Here is an 18,514-nt window from a genome sequence, read left to right as displayed (position 1 = left end):
TCTACTTGTTGTGATATAATAAAATCCAATACACGAAAAAAAAAAAAAACGTAAGCTTGAAGTAACACCTGGTTTGCTCTGTATTTATACATCTGAGACTGATCAAATTATATTATTCATCTTGTTTTTTTACAACTTTGTTTCCCAAAAAGATTTGACACATACACCGACACACGCGCACACAGACACACACACACACACACCAGTTCCCTGATAGAGTTGAGTTGATTAATACGCTTCCTTACACACATTAATAAGCTCTTAACTGCTTTTAGGATTCTTACTTTTTAGCCTTGGGTTCATAGTGTGCAACCTCTCAACCTTATCTAATCCCTCTCCTCTAGCCCCAGATCGCACACTGGGCCATTTTAAGGGGGGATGTCGGTTGAGGAAGGAGAGAGAACACAGGGAGGAATGGAGGGATAGAACGTCTGATCGAAGGGATGCTGATGAGGATAGTGGAAGGGTTTTGGGGCTGGGGGGGGGGGGGGGGGGGCTACTTTCTTAGCACTTTGCCATATAGAAGTTTGGGAGTTCACTTTACTCTGAATTTTAGCAGTAATCCAGTTAGCTATTTTCTGTCAGCCAAGCGGAGGAATGGCAGGAACAAAAGGCACATTCATGGGCTTAAGAAGCTTCCAAAGAGTTCACCCAAGGCTGGCTGGCTGGGATTAGGCCAGCAGGCCCTGGAAAGAAGAAGGGGGGGAAAAAAGAGCAAGGGGGACAAAAAACAGAGCTTCGCCTTTTCTTTTTTTTCTTCTTTTTTTAAGCACCACTTATTTTTTATAAATGACTTGAATACTTTTCTCCCTTATTTTTATTTTTTTCAAATGCTTTTCCTTTTAACATCTCACATTGTACTTTTCTCAAATGTGCAGCGAGAGGTGTAGACCGAGAGGCCCTCGCTCCAGTAGCACTTTCAAGCAGCCGATTGAGGCAGTGCCTTGGTCCTTTTCCTCCCTCTATGTTCAGCTTCAGTGCAACTTCATGAATGAGATGTGCGTATATGAGTGAGAGTGGAGGACATTGAATGCTTTCACAATCACATCTCGCTGCTTTTCTCCGCAATTACTCATTTGGCACAATCACAACACAATAGTGGAAAATAATATCGGAACTCCTGAAGGCATTGTTTAATTGTTTCATGGTGAATCGTTTTAACCCTTAAGTCTGGTACAGGTTTGAAACGATTACCGGTTCCGTGGTGTGTCGTTGTAGAATTCCAGAGGATTAGTTGTACCGTTTCAATCTTTATTGAACGTAATTAACGTCATGATTTGGTTGATACTGTCCAGCATTAACCAAAGTTAGCAGAGCTACTCTCAGACACGCTCCTAACTCCAGGTAATTCCCTGACATTCTCCGGAAGGGGAATGTCCAAGTGAGAATCTCAGGACAGGGAGAACCGAACATTGGAAAACACATTGGCTTTCTTTGACATTATCATGATATCCTTTAGCCTTCCTTCTTCAGTGGCAATGTTGCACATTTGATTGGGTGTTATATGATGCTACAGTATTTTTGTTTCGATTAGATATATTGTTTAGCTCATGTTTTGAACCTTTTAAGCATAGTTATTACAACACCACTGTAATACTGATAACCTTGATAATCGTGATACAAAATTGTCACATTGATTTATCTCTAGTCTGGTTAGATATAATGTCAGATCCAGAAAACAAGACACATTTTTGTATGTCATCCCTTTAGTTTTTCTCTCTCCATTGCAGATGCGGGAGTATCGTACCCCCCAAGTGCCTGGTGTCTAACAGGCTAAACAGGGGGTCTTGTCGAGTCTCATACTTGTCTGACTTGTGGACTGTACAGCGTGTGTTTCCTAAAGGACTGAGTATCCATTATTAAGCCCCTGCCTCTCCAGGACCCATTATTCCCAGCTGCAGCTGTCCGCAGGGGCAGGCTGAGATCCTTGTCCTTGTCTGTGCTTAGCAGATGACGTCCTCTATCCCCATGTTCTAACTGTACTACAGAACATCCCAAGGATTCACAGATGTACTTGCACACACACACACACACACACACACACACACACCTACAGGCACACACGCACAGCAAAACCTGATTATAAACATTAAGACATTGACACACAGGCACACACACCGGTAATTGTATTTGACACAGCTCTACAGTGTTTCTCTATGGGACCGGGCTTTTGCTCTTTGTCACCTTCACCCCTTTGCCCCAATATGTGGCCCACAAGCAATTATACAGACAGGGTTTATTTGACCTTTGGCCTGTGGTCGTGCCAAGAAGGTGAGGCTCAGCATTTCCAAGGACAGGTAGGGACTTGATTAACCTCTGAACTTGGTCAGAGGAGCGGTCAATGACCAGGGCCAGAGGGCAGCTGACCTACATGCTGCAGAGAACAAATTGGCGTGATGCCATCTTTATATTTGGGGTTGAGTGTGCTCGAGAAAAAAAAACGATTTGAGTAGTGCACAAGTGTTTCTGTCTCTATGAGCTTAGTTCCCATGTTTAAGGCAACTGTACTAGTACACCAGGCTGTGTGGAATGTTTTAATTTAGCCTACGAATATGAATGTAGTGTATATGCGAGTGCGTTTGACTTTCCAAAGTTTTAAAGGGCCGTTAGTCAGTTAGATTGTGTGCGATCTAGTGTGTGCAAGCTTTTCTGAATGTCTGTGAATGTGCAGTACACAACATCTGTGTGTGTGTGGATGCATACCTGTGTGTTTGCGTGTTTGCTCAAGGCAGAACAAGTGTAGCTGGTCTCAGATCCCTGCTCCCAATCTTCTAGTCAGGTCAACCATCAAACACATCCATCCTGCCCTCCCTCGCACCTCCTCCCTCCTTCCCCCGTCTCTCCCTCGCTCTCTCTCTTCTTTCTCTGCGCACAACCCTGCTGTGGATACAGGCTGACCCGAATAAAGACGTAGACACACACACAAACTCGCACGCAGACACACACACAGCACCTCAGGGTCATACTGGAACAAACACAGCCTTGTCTGCCTGCCTGCTCTCCTTTGCCTTATGTCAATTAAGGGCTCGCAGTAATTTCACCTGACAATCCGGGCGGCAGCGCGAGGCTAGCCGAGATGTCACAGCGATGACCTTTCTGGCCCGCAGCCGCTCTTTTCTAATAAAGAATCTCACAAACCCACAGCAACTTCCTTTGTACTTTGTTAATGAGTTATTGATTTGAAACAATGCCCCGGCAAATATTGTCAGAGCCGGCTGACCCCGCCAAGGTCACGCTATTTTATTGTGTACAGTCTGAGCACGCTAATCTGCAGGTGGGATGACATGTACGCCATTGTTTCTCTTGCTCTCTCTCTTTCTTTCTCTCTTTCTCTCTTTCTCTCTCTCTCTTTCTCTCCCTTTCTCTCTCACTCTGTCCTCATACTGTACATCGCCTCACTGTGCACTTCAATCACACACCTCCACATAGATTTCTCTCACACTCGCGCGCTTGTGCAGTCGCCCCCCCCCCCCCCCCCCCCCCCCCACACACACACTTCTGTTAGTCTTACACACGTTTTTCACCTCATTCTCCATTTTCTCCGTCTCCTTCTCACATCATTATATTCCCAGCCCTCCATAGGCACCGTACCTGCTAATTACCCACAATGCCACAGTCATTATTTTCCCATCTCTGACGCTAATTTGCTCCATAGCTGCCTTTTCCCCCCTCTCTCGCGGACCCATCAGCTCGCAGACAGCTTCTTGCTAACTTCAGCTCTCTGTCTGTCTGCCTCAAAAGCCAGAGAAGAAAGAAAGAAAGAAAGAAAGACGAGAAGGGGAGGAAGTAAAAAAAAAAGAAAAAGGAAAAGAGATTGCCAAGGAGTTCACATCCCAGACATTGATTAGAACGCAATTGCAAACAGGTGTCACGGCGGTCCACTTTTTAATTGTGTGCACAGAGACATGTGCGCAATCACGCTCACACAAACTTACAAGACTTACTCGCTCTAATAATCTCTTTGCTAACATGTAATTACGAACATTGCTTATTTAATATTTAATCATTAGGCCAAATGAAAACAGGCCTGCCCTGTGCTGGACCAGGATATGTTAAAGTGTATAATGACTGGATGGGGGTTTACCCAGTGGCCTGAGAGCAGGAGGGGACTGGGAGATTGAAATCGGTCACACAGAGTTTATAGGAGTCTGGGTATTCTTGTTGTGACTTATTGAAGGAGAGCTCCTCTGTAATTTGAGTCGTTTGTTTCTGCCTCTTCCTTTGGAGGAAGGAACCCTGAAATTATATATTTTGTTTCTGCTGTGCGATCTGTAGACTCTACGTCAACTGACACCTTAAGATACTTATTGACATTTTTGGGGAGATTGGAACCAGTGCACCCGGGTAAAAGAGCCCAAATCCAATAAAGTTGTTTAGGCAATCCCGTGACACTGTCCTGACACTTCTGGCTCCAGCTGAAAGCTTCCTGAGTGTAAAAAGTATAATGGCCCTTATCCACTAGATTCCGTCCGGTCCACACTTCTCACCGTCTCCTCGACTGGAAGTCCCAGCTCCCTCAGAAGTTCTTTTCTGAAGTTGTATGTTTTTTGGACGCCTGGGAAGGAGGAGCAGAAGGGAGGAGCAGGGAGGTCTGAAGCGGTTGTTTGTCAGAGTGTGTGATGTTGTTAGATTCATTGTTTCCTGTGTTGGTCAGACGCTGGGTTTGTGTTGGCGTTGGGGCTGTTATTCTGGCTGCAGCACACTCCTCTCATCCGCTCTCCTCTCTTTCTGCTTCTCATTACAATGAATAAACACAGGGCAAGTATTGGACAGGACAACTTTAGAAGAAACTGGAGTTTGTGTGTGTGTGTGTCTGTGCGCGTGTGTGTGCATGTGAGTTATAGTCTGTGTGCATTCAGACCTGGAGCATGCCTCTTTGTGTGTGTGTGTGTGTTCAAGGGTGCAGGCAATTATGTGTGGCATTGGAACAGAGCGAGAGCTGTTATTGTGTAAGTAGTGGAAAGAGCTAAACTGAACAAATTTTTTGAAACTAGACAATTGGAAGGAAAACACATTCAACAGTTGGAACCACTTATGGACTGAAAGTGGGATAGGCAATTCTTCCAAAGTTGCGTTGCAGGTTGTGTAGAAGTTTTAATGGTGACATCAGTTTTTAACACATAATCAGCGTTCAGCAGAAACCTGCCTAAAGCTGGGTTTTGGAAAAATGGATATATACAGTAGATCGCTCAAAGCTGTGTTTGGCAGAATCCTCACTGTACTGACTGAGCTGTCCAATCGCTGAGCATATATCACTTTAAGCACAAGCTGTGTGATGAAGGTACTTACACAAGATTGCACCACAGGGAGCTGTCTGCACTAGAGGTCGTGATGGCTGACAATAAATGCAGTTCGGTTTGCATGCATGCAGGTGTGTGTGTCTGTGTGTGTGTGTGAGTGTGTGTGATTAGCTACCTTTGGGGACTAATTTCAGACTAGAGACCTCTAAATCAGCTTGTCCAAACGGGGACTAAAGTCATGTACCTGTTTGTGAAAAAGATAATTTTGGGGTCATTGGTTAAAGAGGCTGTTTGTAAGTTTTCTCTGCTGCCAACTGTGGTTTCTCCCTGGCAGCAGGTGGTGATTATACTAAACCCTCTTTGTAGCGCTTCTTCTTCAGGACAGGCTTGACACTACGCCAACTCACTCCCAGAAACGGACTATACTACAGTATATGTCTATACTATTGGAAAGAGCCAATCCCAGCTGACTTTGGGCAAGGACACCCCTATAGAGGGAAACACCCATCCAATCTCACATTTACAACCACAAACAATTTGGTGTCTCCAAGCTGCAGGTTTCAGGACTGTGGAAGGAAATCAAGGGACCTTGCAGACACGAGGACAACATGCAAACTCTGGAGAGAAAGGTTCTAGTTGGGGATCAGGTTTAAACCCACACCCTTGCTGTTGTAAGGTGACAGTGCCAACAACTGCACCATCTTGCCGCCCAAGTTTCAGTAGAGGCAAATAGAAGCAGCACGAAGGTTACCGCTACTGAATGCTGTTGCTTTCCACTGCTGGAGAAAGTCCTTGGCGAGTACAGGAAGGAAGTTTGGTGCTAAACTAAACTTATCTGCTGTTAGTGCTGATGTAGTAGCAACGCTTACAAGCACCTTTCAGGTTAGGGTTATGTTAAGGTCAGGATTTGGCAAGTAGGGGTTATCATTTGGGTGAATTTAAAGCTATGTAATGTCCTTAAAGTGCTTGTGTGCGTTTGTGTGTGTGTGTGTATGTGTGCGTGTGTTGCAAATTGCAACTCAACAGCTGAACCCGTCAGACTCCTCTCCTCTGCTCGACTCACGGAGATAGGCTGTATACCCACCACAATGTGTATGGCTCTCTCTAACTCTCTCTCTCTCTCTCTCTTCCACTTCCCCTCTGTCTATCCGTGCCTCTCCACTCTCTGCTCCTTCGTCTCTGGCTCTCCCACCATTTTTATTTCTTTTTGATAATAGTTAGCTGTCAGCTTCTGGAGACTGTCTGGTCCTGAGACTGTCTCGGGAGCCGATTTGTGTTTTATATTCTCTGCGGGGACAGTATGGATCCCTATGTATGTAAACACACACAAACAGTGCACTCCCTCAAGTGTCCCTTGACAGTCATGGCTGAAGGATGTTGGCAACAGGTGTGCAGTTGGGATGCAACTCTGACAGTGCTGGCAGATGCACTCACAGCACACACACACACACACACACACACGCTCACAGCACACAAACATACATGCACACACTCTAATACACACAAACAAACTGGGGGGAGACTGTGAAAAAATAAATAAATAAGCTAAGATACTGTGTGAGAGCCGGTGACAGGAAGCCGGTCTCGCAGGGCAGTGTGTTCCACTGCAGCTAATTAACCCCGGGAAATAATTGCTACAATATGCAAATGCTGTTTAGATAATTCACTACACTGCCATGCCAGGTAGTCAGTCACTCTGTCGCCTGCCGCTGAGGGTGCGGGCAAAGATAGTGTGTCGTTGTTGTGTGTGTATATGGGTGTGAGGTTGGGTGATGGAGTCAGGAGCACGGGGAGGAACTTGTTTGCCACCATGACGACATCAAACATACTTTTTCAGAAAATTTGGAGTGTCATTCACAGTATATCAATAAAAACCCTCCTCTTGTTTTTACTTTGACTGAAAAAATCGTATGTTATTCGTTGTCACGTTTTTTACCTCAGCCATGGAGGTTATGTTTTTGTCAATGTTGAATTCTTTAGTTAACAGCATTACACAAAATCTACCAGCGAATACTTGATTAACCAAAAAAATGTATTTAGGACACTGATATCTATGAGTTTGTGTGAGTTGGTGCAGCTGTATTGAATTGAAGGGGACTGTCGGGCCTTGGAGAAGGTATGAGCTCTATTGAGTTCCTTTTCAGTTTGAATGTCTGTTTTTCAGTAGTGATATTGCAAAAACTACCAAACAGATTACCATGAAAATACTGGAGCTGGAAGGATGCGGTGTTTGTGAGGAAAGAACCCATTAGAATTTGATGCAGATTCATATCAGGGTGTGGATCCATTAGTTTCTTGAGCATTGCAGGATTTTTCAACATTTTCATTGATTTTCCAAAAGGGAATAATTCATGGATCATGATGAAAAAATCAGACACATTTAGGGAACCTTTATCTGTGAGTGTATTTACATTGGAGCAGATCCCAATGTTATAAAATCTAGATCGAGTGAGTTTAAATTGTGGTTTCACAAGGGCACTGTTGTGCCTTAGTGGAGGTATGTGTGGAGTGCCATTCTAGCTTCTTTAAACAATTTTGGAAGTTTCTGATATAAAATATAAAGGTGCATAAAGGTGCTCCCTGTACGGTACCAAACCCTGCCTCATGTCTCCATTGTCACTAAAGCATGGGTGGAGAAGTGGACAAAAACTAGAGATGTGCTGAGAAAAACAGGTGGACACAGCAGAGGAGAAGTTGAAGGTATAGAAGAGAGGGAGGGAGGGAGGCTAATGAAATGGGCTTCGCAGATGAAGGGTGACATGGCGGAGGAGAGAGGAGGGAGACTTCAAAGCACTTTGATGCCACAGCCTTTCAGACAGACAACTCTGCTTCAGCAGCCAGCCGCTCCGATAACACAAACACACACACACACACACACACACACACACACACACACACACACACACACACAAACATCCCTACACACATACACACACACAAACAGCCACACACACATACACACAAGCACACGCACAGCCGTGGTGGCAGAAGGGCAGGGCAGAGCAGAGTTGCCTGCTCTTGCATCACGCTCTGTGAATGGAAGTAGGTTCTGACACTCCAACCCCCACATGCTAATCTGGCAGTAAACACAAACACTCTGACAGGTTAATTTACCTCTTGACAAACACTGCAACAAAAACACACATCAGCACACCATCAAGCAGCGCAAGCGCACACAATGCACACAAACTTGTACACACAGACAAAGTCTCATCAAATCACAAGCTGTCTTATACCTTCTTGTAAAAGTAAAGACCATATTTTGGGTTTCGTCGATGTGTTGTAAACTCTTCCTCTCGGTGTGTATCCTCATGAGAGCGACTGTTGAAGTATTTATCTCCCTGTAATAATGTACCGTCTCACTTAGCAAAAAACAAACACATTTATGTAAACAAACCTAATTGTTTCTTAAGTTGCTTCCTCTGTCCTTTACCTCGCATCACTCACTTTTTGTTTTGGCGTCACACAGAAGAGTTTGACACTCAATTAAGAGATAGGTCACGTTCTCTTTAGGCCATGTGTTTGTTTTCGAGGTTTTCTTTTTTTACATATGCATGTGTATGCTAATTAGGAGAAATGTGTGTGTGCTTGTGTATGTGTGTACATGTAAATCCAAACAGCGGATACACGGCAGAGCCAGGTGTAGTGTTACTTCTTGTGGGAATGTATCGTTGAATTCTATTGTGGACCAGACAGTTTGATAGGAAATCAAAGTCTAAAATCAATGTCACAAGTTCATTAACGGATGCCCTTTTCCCGCCTGTACTTTTACTATTGTTCTCTCCAGCCCTGGATAAGTGCTTGCATCTCTGGTTAATTAAAGATGTCTTCTAGCTGTGTGTGTGTGTGTGTGTGTGTGCGTGTGTGTGTGTGTGTGTGTGTGTGTGTGTGTGTGTGTCCTGAACGTGCATGTGTGCAGAAGAGGACGTATGTAGGTTTTTTAATCGTGGATTGTGTGTTAGTGTGTGCAACGCTACGTGCGTGTATGTTTTTTGTTCATATGCATTTGTATATCTTCTCTCTATTGTTTTTTCTTTTGACCTTCCCCTAGCGTCGTCCCATTATGCCTCTACTGGTGTATAGATGGATCATCGATTCAGCAACAGGGTACAAATTAAGATTTAAACGTTACGTCTCCCAGGCTATTGAGTTTTACATTTAGGGCATTTGCAATATGCAAGACTTATTGATCTGCTGTAGTGTGGCTCTTTATAGAAATCACCTCAGGCCACCACCACCACTTTTTTTCGGTTTCTCTTTGCATACCTCTCTTTTTGGCTGGCCCCGGGGTTGCCAGTTTGGATTCTTCAGCATTAAGTTCTTAGAGTCTGACAACTCTATCGATGTTTAAGTCTCATTGGCTGGACACCATAAATGTTTCTTAATTGCGCGGCTTACTTGTCAGAGTTTGTTGACAGAGTTCAAGCTCATAATGTTTCCTTCAGTCTATTTGGTCATGGATCTAACATGTGTTTGTGTGTGTGTTGCAGGAAAATGGCTCCTCCGAGGAACACGTGCTGTACGTGTGGGACAACTTTGTGTCCAAAGCCGCTGCCAAGAATGTCTTCATCATGGCCCACAGCTACGGAGGGCTGTCTTTCGTTGAGCTGGTGAGTGTTGTAGTTTTCCACTTATCCTTCCTACCTCCCACTGACATAAAGACACACTGATACACACAATGCACTCCTGTCAGCACAATCACTCTCACACATGTTCATTCTGGAAAATCTGCATATTCCATCTCTTATGCAGACTCAAATTTGAGTTTACAATGCTACAGAATAAACAGTACATGCATACATGCATGCAAGATAGTTGCGTTAAAAAACTACATGTTCAAACCCGCACGCACATACATGTAAATACAAACATGCAGAGCAGTACAAGACCGGTCACCTCAGGGAGACGGGCATGTGAAACATCGTGTAACAATTAAAAATAAATAGCATTTGGTTTCTTTGAAAAAGGGACTGCTTCTGTAAACAATCTGGCTCATCCTTGTCCTTGGGCAGTATCCCCCTCCTCTACTCATCCTCACATCAAGAGGACGAGGGAAAGAGGGGCAAAGGAGAACGCTGGATAGCTCAATCTAGGGATGGCAGTACAACAACAGTGGTACTGTTAAGGCAGGTCTGCTGTGTAGCATGCAGATCTCACAGCTCTAGGAGCGACAGAGGATAGGTCGAGAGACGGTGGGAGGGAAGCGGATTTACAAGAATCAATGGTACACACGGGAGGGGGGAAATAAAAGTTTGTCCAGCTTGTTGGCTTTATAACTGCACCCTTGAGCTAAATGGCCCGACAGTGTCAAGTTGTTCTTCAGTAAGCTTCAGTGTTCAGATGGCCAATACTATGATGGTAAGTTATCATGAGTCTGTTTGTACCCTGATAGGTCAGTACTTACTGATTGACCTGTCCTCCATACAGTTAAGCAATGAAAACAGTAGCACTCCGTTTAGTCCTGAACAGTATAATAAATTATAAGATGTAGAGATTCAAGCTACTGAGATGTGGTTGTCGAGTATTAACAGTTAATATATAGGGGGGAGAAGTATACGTTGTTTCTGTTTTTTGCAATAGAAAATATAATGATATAATACTAATACTAATTATGATATATTATAAGAAAAATACTACATATTTTGGACTCATATTACTACGTGTCGTAATTAAACAAATTCAGCAGATAAGTGTATAAAATAAGTATATACATAAGTAGGCTATATATAAGTATGCATGTATTTGCAGCCAGTCTATAGCAAAGCTTGTTACACTGTATTAAGTTCATCTACGTCTCTCTATAATTTACTTAACAGTGCCTGTGGTTTGTTGATCTGAAAATTTCCCTCCTACATTCTACATGGTTCAGGACAAACACTCTTTTCTCAGGTAGTGGAGGAGGAGGGAGGCAGCACAGTGAGGAAGTGGCTAGTGGGGGATTAAAGGTGGGCGCTTGTCCCACCGGTGTTTTCAGGAATATTTTATTTTCTCTCTTCCTCTTTCACCTACTCTTTTTTCTGTTGTTTAGTATTTTGTAATTTTAATTTAGCTGCTAAATATTCATGCAGTGTTTTGTCCGTGACAGCCTCACAATCTCCTGGGCTTTCTCCCAGTGTGACGAAGAGTAGCTATTCTCTCTATTTGTATCTTTCCTGTCTCTCTGTGTTTCCTTCAGTGGCAAGGTGTGTAAGTGTGTGGGTCTGTATGTCTGTAAGTGTGTGTGTCTGTGTTTAGAGTAGAGGCCTCAACAAGGCTCTAACTGCTCTCTTTTATGTGATATCCCTGTCATGTGAAAGCCCTCTTAAAAACGCTCAGACAATATGTGCATATATAGCAGATTCAGTATGGCGGCGATAGCATCAAAACAGACTTGAAAGACTCCTTGTGTTCACTTCAAGTTACAGTGTGTTCCAATACGCCATTGTCAGGTCTCCCTGGAGGCCATCCCAGCCTCTGTTGTCTATCAGTGTCGAAACTCCTTCACCTCCTCCAACCTGACACCAACACAAACATATACATAGTCACCCTTACTTTATAAAAACACTATATATTTGCTTTGTTTTGGAGAATTGTTCATATAAACCCTTATTTTTTTATCAAATGCCCTCAAACTTCTCCCCACCTACAGACGTGCACCTGCCATATACTGTACATAAGGCAGCCACTATACTCGTCTTGCTTGTTAGAGGTCTCTTTAGCTCTCTCCCTCACACAGAAGCGTGCACACACTCGCGCGCGCAGAAAGTACACACACTAACGGGCCCATGCCGTCTACTTAATTGAGGAGAAAGTGGTCCGGCGGGATGGGATGGGAGGTGTGTGCGCATGGGCAGGCGGGTGGAGAGGGGAGCCTTGCGGGATGAGCCGTTTGACACATGAGAAGACCCAGAGAAAACAAGCTGTCTGTGGGTTAATTACCGCTCCCCTTTGCAGTTAATAAATACATTTCTGATCAAGCACATCAAACAGGGCCCCGCCATTCATTTCTGCTGCTCGCTCCGGAGCATGTTAGCCCCTGTTTGGAGTGCTCAAGTGTTACATTGCAATTTTATTTCTTTTAAAACACTTCACAGTGTGTACGGACTAATTATAGATACATCAAAGAGCAGCTAACTGCCTTTGAATGGGAGAAAGACAGGCTTGTGCTGCAGGGGGAAGGGGAAGGGCGCCCCCACCTTTTTTGTTTTGGCCCTTTTTCCCCTTTTTCCCCCATTCTCGAGCTATCGCATGATCCATCCATCCATCTCAGTTGAATGTTTCCCACTTCTGTCCTTCTCTCTGTCTCTTCCTCAGAGTCTGTTGTCTCCTCTGACATCTGTTTTCATGCTTGGCCAGCCTGTTCCTCCCTGCTCCTCTTCCTCCTCCTCCTCTGTCTCACTCAACTGTGGAGTTTTAAAGGAAGTTGGGAACCCAGTATACTTACATTTCTTCTAGGTGTTAGCCTGTGGACTGTCCTTCTCTCTCTGTCATATAAACAACAGACACATAAACTGGCCATGCTCGTTAAGGTTCCAAGTTCACATTATGCGTTCTTCACCCGAGGGCAAAATCTCACCCGAGAACGTACCAGCGAGATGAAGGGGCAGAAGCGATGGAGACATAGAGAGTAAGGCCCCCCCCCCTACCCCCCCCCCCCCCTCTGCTCAGCCTGTCTTTTTCATCTTTCTTCATTGCCAGGAGTGAGGTGGGGGTGAGCGTGGAAGAGGCGGTGGTGGTGGTGGTGATGCTGAGGAAGGGTTGTCTAACCTGCACTAACCTCCCCGCTCGCAGAGTGAAAAAGGAGCTCTCTTATTGGATAGGACAAGGGGCAGCATTATATAAGGTCTTATGTAAGAATGCATCTGTCTCCCAGTACACAAATGTGTGGGTGCCAACCAGACAACCAGCCAGCCGCCACAACAGCCCTTCAAACACACGAGTACCGATTTTTAGTGTCCTCTACAAACAGGCCATATACATACAGTGCATGCCTGCAAAGTATCTGCCTGCACACTTTCTGGATAGCGCCATCTGTTTCAATCTATAATGAATATGGCTTGTTTTCTTTCTGCCGTCCTTGGTTTCATGTGTGTGTGTGTGTCTGTGTGTAAGTTGTGGTTAAGTGTCAGATGTGGGAAGAGATGCTCGAGGTGAGACAGACAGATATGGAGGTTTTCTTCGCTCCTTGTGGACTTCAGCGTTTCACCGGTGTGTGTGTGTGTGTGGAGGATGAGGAAGATGAAACACTGCTGGGTGAATCAGACTCAGTCGGAGGAGAAGTTTGTTTTACATGGCTCAGAGTTTAAAAAGTGGCAGAATTTCCGAGATATACGGTAACCTTAGACTGAACGAGAAGTATTTATGTTTTATGGTATAGGAAGTTGCATTTAGATAAACAAGTTATCTGGTGCATTGTTTATGTCTAAGCAGATTCACAAGTTGAAGTAAAGCTACTTTCCATAAATGCTCTTTATTGCAATTTCTCTGTAAAATAAAACCAGTTTTTAATTATTTGTTTGGTTTGCTGAGCCAGTTTTTAGGAATATGAGCTGAGCCCTTTCACCACGATTCTCCCTCCCAAAATCCACTCGGCTTTGCTTCCCCCATTTCCTTCGTCCCCCTAATTCTGCCTCTCTCAGACGTGGTGACCCTCAGGGCAGCAGCGGTGCCAACTCTGCCCTCTGTGCAGGGCTCTGGGTCTGGCAGTGGTCTGCACTGCTCCATGACTGGCATGGCAACAGCGAACTGGACACACGGTTGCTCAGTGTGTGTGTGTGCAAACACTGTTTTCCACTCCACACGGCTTCATTACTGTTCCCGTGTGGCTTTTATATAAGTTTGAGGATTTCCATAAATTGCAAGTTGGCGGTGTCAGAGGTCTGTAAAGCAATTGACACACTCTTCAGACCCAAGTTTACAACTTTTCAAAATTAAGCTCTGTTATTCAGCTCGATATGTCAAGCATTGCAACAACAAAATGAATGTTTAACTTTATAGACAAATTGCTAAAGAGGAAGTGATCAGCACCTGCGCTGCCCGTGAATGGACTGATATTGTGAAGATAGATACGCTGATGTTACTCTGATATTTGTCATTTTTCTTCTCATGCATTTAGTAACATATAAAAACAATGGCATTTTGGTTTGTGTCTTGAAATAATAACTGAACTCATGGTTAAGATTATTCCAAACTTTCCTAAATTTTAAAACTCAAGCAAAACAACACAAATGTAAATAATAAGTCAAATTGGTTGGAATTTGTTGGAAGTTTCCCCTTTTGTGGAAAGACTCCAGTTTCCACCCTGTTTTCAGTGTTTGTGTTTTCCTTGACTAAACACCACACGGTCCAACCTGTCTGCTGAATATACCGACATAAAATTGATATCGCTCTTCTCGCAGTATCTTAATCCAAGACTGTTCCTTTAAACTCTGTCAAACTAAGTTCCCCATTTATATCCACATGTATCTGAAATGCTTGTGATGCACCAGTGCAACCTTCACCTGGGTTCATCACCACGCAAGCAAAAAAAAAAAAATCACTTTAATTTGTTGACAAAATCATCCCAACTGAGAAAAACGTCAGGCTGTGAAAACCCCCTCGTCTCATGTTGTATGCACGTCTCGGACGCCTTCGTGACTCCGAGTGCCGGCCTGTCTGCTGCTTCTGGAGGGGATGAAGAGAAGGTTTGTTTTTATCTCAAGGTTCTCCATAGCTGGCGGGCTTGCAAGCGGTGCAGGAGCAGTGCAGTTTCCTGTGTGTACGTCTGCCTGCCGTGTGCATGTGTGCGTGTGTCCGTCTATATCTGCAAGAGGGTGAACACCTATCGCATGGGTTCAGTGTTTGCTTGTGAGAATGTGCATTTATGCATATGTGCATGTCGTGTGTTTGTGTGTGTGTGTGTGTGTGTGTGTGTGTGTGTGTGTGTGTGTGTGTGTGTCATCCCTATACTGGAGAAGCCTTTAACAGCTTGGTGGAAAGAAGAGCCACGTTATAGAAGAGAAGAGGAAAGGAGGAGAGCAGGAGAGGGTTGAGAGGCGATGATAAATGGCCGGGGCACACTAGCAGAAATTAGTGGAGCCGTATGCAAAGCTGTGGCATTTTGTTTGATGTGAAACAAAAGGACCACCACGACAAAAGTGCCTGCCAGCCAGCACAGCAGGACAGCAGCCCTTAGGACATACACCATCCACGCTGATGGGGTGTGTGTGGCTGTGGTTGTGTGTCTGCACTTGTGCATGTATGTGGTAATGCATGCATATCATGCATACTCCTGTTTTCTAGTACTGTCTGTATCGTGCATATTATCCCTCTCTGTGTTCCTGTGCTCCACTCGTAATGATAGACAATGCCGGGCCCTTTGTGCTCCATGAAAAGACGCGGCTTGTTCCTCAGAGCGGCTACAGCATATTTGCTCTATTAAGCAGCTGAAATATAGACGTCTAATTTCTTTGTGAATGAACAGGCATCTTAGAGAGCGGCTCTCCTCTTAACATAAGGATGTAAATTGAACTGTTTAAATGTCACGGCTAGCAAGCTGATTTGATTCGAATTGATTTGCTTGTTTCTGGAGAAAAGACCTTCCTTTTCCGAAACCTTAGCCGCGCTGCCTGCCACAGATAGACCAAGGTCTTTCTTTGCACCTCAACAACACATTGTGGGGCGTCTGAATTCTTCTATCTGCTGTGATTATGTACAAATGGCCTTCATTTGCCATCCATTTCAAAGCCGTAGTGCGGCATTGTGGCCGGAGGCAGATGACGCAGACCAAATTACAGCGGGTTTGCTGCCTGAAAAGGATACTGACACAATAGGCTTTGTGAAGTATTCCCTTCAATACGTCGCCATTATTCTCACCTTTGTTGGTGTTTCTCTCTATGTTTCAGGAGCATCTTTGCTTTCTAGATTACATTTGGTGTGTTGAAGAGGAGTGTGTGTGTGTGTGTGTGTGTGACATACTTCACTCTTGTCTCCCTCGTACAATTTTGTCAGTATCCACAGACATTGATTTTGTGCGAGAGTTTCTCATTTTATAATTTATTGCATTTTTTTCTATTGCTTTCCTTATTAATTCTGTCTTGTTTTATTGTTGTACAGGCGCTGTCTGTTTATTAGTCATTTTTGCATCTGCCTCTTTTTGTTGTACGTATACTGCTCTCCTCTTTTTTTAGTCAGGTTGTTTCGATAATATCTCAATAACCTGGAGGGAAAGCAGCCTCAGCCCCCGAGGCAGGACAGAATGAATACAGGTGGCCAGAATACAGAGTGGATCACATCTGTCCATTGAGTTGTCCTCTGTCATGTGTCCTGTTCGCTGCCAGCGTCTTTTTTTTTTTACCCTCCCATTTCCTCTTATACCTATTTTATTCCAAAGTTAGCAAGTATACGATTGACTCCTTTGCCACTGCCTTTCTGTTTGTTCCCCTATGAGTCATGCTCCCTCACCTCACTGCAAGTTTTGCTTAGTACATGTTATGTAGGGGGGGGGGGGGGGGGACTGTTTTTCACATTGTTTCCAAGATGTAAAGTGGAAAAGGTTCCACATCAGCATCTTGACAGAATTATTGTGTTCACCCAGGTGTCATGTTTCCATCACTGCCAATCAGAGAAGCCAGGGAGTGACTGCCGACTGTACCCATTGCAGACATAAGCTAGATGACAGTGTTTGTTTGACCTGTGGAAACATTACATTACTCACTACCTGACTTGCTAATCAGTGAGGATCGATGTTGTCTATGAGCATGATGGATTTGAAGAATTTTATATTTACAATATCAGTGATTTTTCCTCATGCAGTTTGTGAATGTCCATCTATTTTCCTGCCATTTTGCAACCACACACAGGCGTATGACTCACATCCAGCTCATGCCATGGAGACCAACGTTATGTGAGGGGTGGATTTTCTCTCATCTGTAGTGAATTCAGTCAGTGGAGTGAGATTCAGTGGATGCTCCTGGAGGGCAGTGGCAGCTCAGAAAAGGCAGACTGGCAAGAGAGGCTCTCGGGGAAGTGATTCACCCTGTGTTCAGTCTGTTAACAGCTGTTTCCATGAACTGCGTTTCAGGAGTACCATAGGTGTAAATTCATTATATAAAGAGTCCATGTTTCGTTGCATTGTTTGGTACTTTTCAAACTTTTGCTCTCCTGAATGGGGCAGGGTTAAAAAGGTCGTCTGAGACATAACCAACAACCGAGGGCGAATCGAGGCAGCACACACACACATACATACATTGTATATAGTATATGTTTCTTTGGGTATTTGTGTCTTGTTTTGATTAAATTCTCCTATAATATACTCAGCAGCCCAGAGGCAGATATGGAGCTGTGGCTCTCACCTCGAGCTCTGACACTGGACTGGTCGATACGCTCCAGGATTGTTTGAATTGCGGAAGAACCCATATGTGTCGTTTACACTGATTCTATGTGTCTGTCTCGTCTCAGTGGAAGTCTGTAGTTTGACTTCACAGCTGTCGGTTGTTTTTTCTTCCCATGACCAGTTCAGTAAGTCCCCGTCTAACATTTATTCCTGCCCACAAGAAAAGCTATCCATCGACACTGTTTCCCATATAGTGCGTAATTAAGGCATGCATCACTTCTAATTGGTGTGTATTAGGCTTTTGATTGAGGCCAATTTCAGGCTCCAGTTTATAAAAGTATCAGCAGCTGTTTGTTTTCAGGAGTGTTTTTCTCCTCCAGTCCTTGGACCAGTGTGTTTTTCAAACCGGGTCGCCGGAAAAACACACACGGTTGCCACGGCGACGTAATTGAAAATCATTACATCTCAAACAAGTATTGTGGAGGTGACTATTCAGAAGTGTCTCACCTTTTTGTCTTCCTGTTTTCTTTTTCACCCTTCCCCCCCTTCCCCCCCCCCGTGAAAAGGAAGTGAAGAATCCATCTGTCCTCGGCGCATCATTGTGCTAACGCTCCTTTCTAATCCCCCTCGCCCTGCTCCGCCCGGCCCGTAGCCCACCTCTTCAACACGGGGTCTTTTTATGATATCAGAAGCAAAGGCCTGGATGAAGTTCATTTGAGTCCAGTCAAATTCTTGAGGGATTCATCATTACATATTTACTGGCTGAGGCTGATCTTGCTGTAAGGTTCTACCCCCGTCCCATTGATCTAGTGCGCATGTTCACTCCTGAGGTTACGGGACGTGCCTCCATTTGCATAAGGCCCTGGGCAAGGTTCTTTCCACCATTGATTGGCCTGTCCATGAGCGCCCCGTGCCTTCTCACATTGATCACTTTGTTTTTTCCCGGAGACAGTGCTACTCAGAGTTCAGCTCCTGCTCCGGC

At 44.4% G+C, this 18,514-nt stretch overlaps 1 protein-coding gene across 1 annotated transcript in view; it reads left to right on the top strand.

Annotated features, from left to right (window-relative positions):
- The window catches only part of fam172a (family with sequence similarity 172 member A), a 156,181-nt gene that overhangs the window by 67,021 nt on the left and 70,646 nt on the right, over positions 1 to 18,514 (top strand). Inside the window, exon 8 of the mRNA XM_053420348.1 lies at positions 9,731 to 9,850. Coding sequence (XP_053276323.1) covers positions 9,731 to 9,850 — 120 coding nt within the window. The remainder of the gene's footprint in view (positions 1 to 9,730; positions 9,851 to 18,514) is intronic.

This window comes from Pleuronectes platessa, chromosome 4 (genome assembly GCF_947347685.1).
Source record: "Pleuronectes platessa chromosome 4, fPlePla1.1, whole genome shotgun sequence".
In the NCBI taxonomy this organism is placed as follows: domain Eukaryota; kingdom Metazoa; phylum Chordata; class Actinopteri; order Pleuronectiformes; family Pleuronectidae; genus Pleuronectes; species Pleuronectes platessa.
This window is presented reverse-complemented; position numbering and strand designations above follow the sequence as displayed.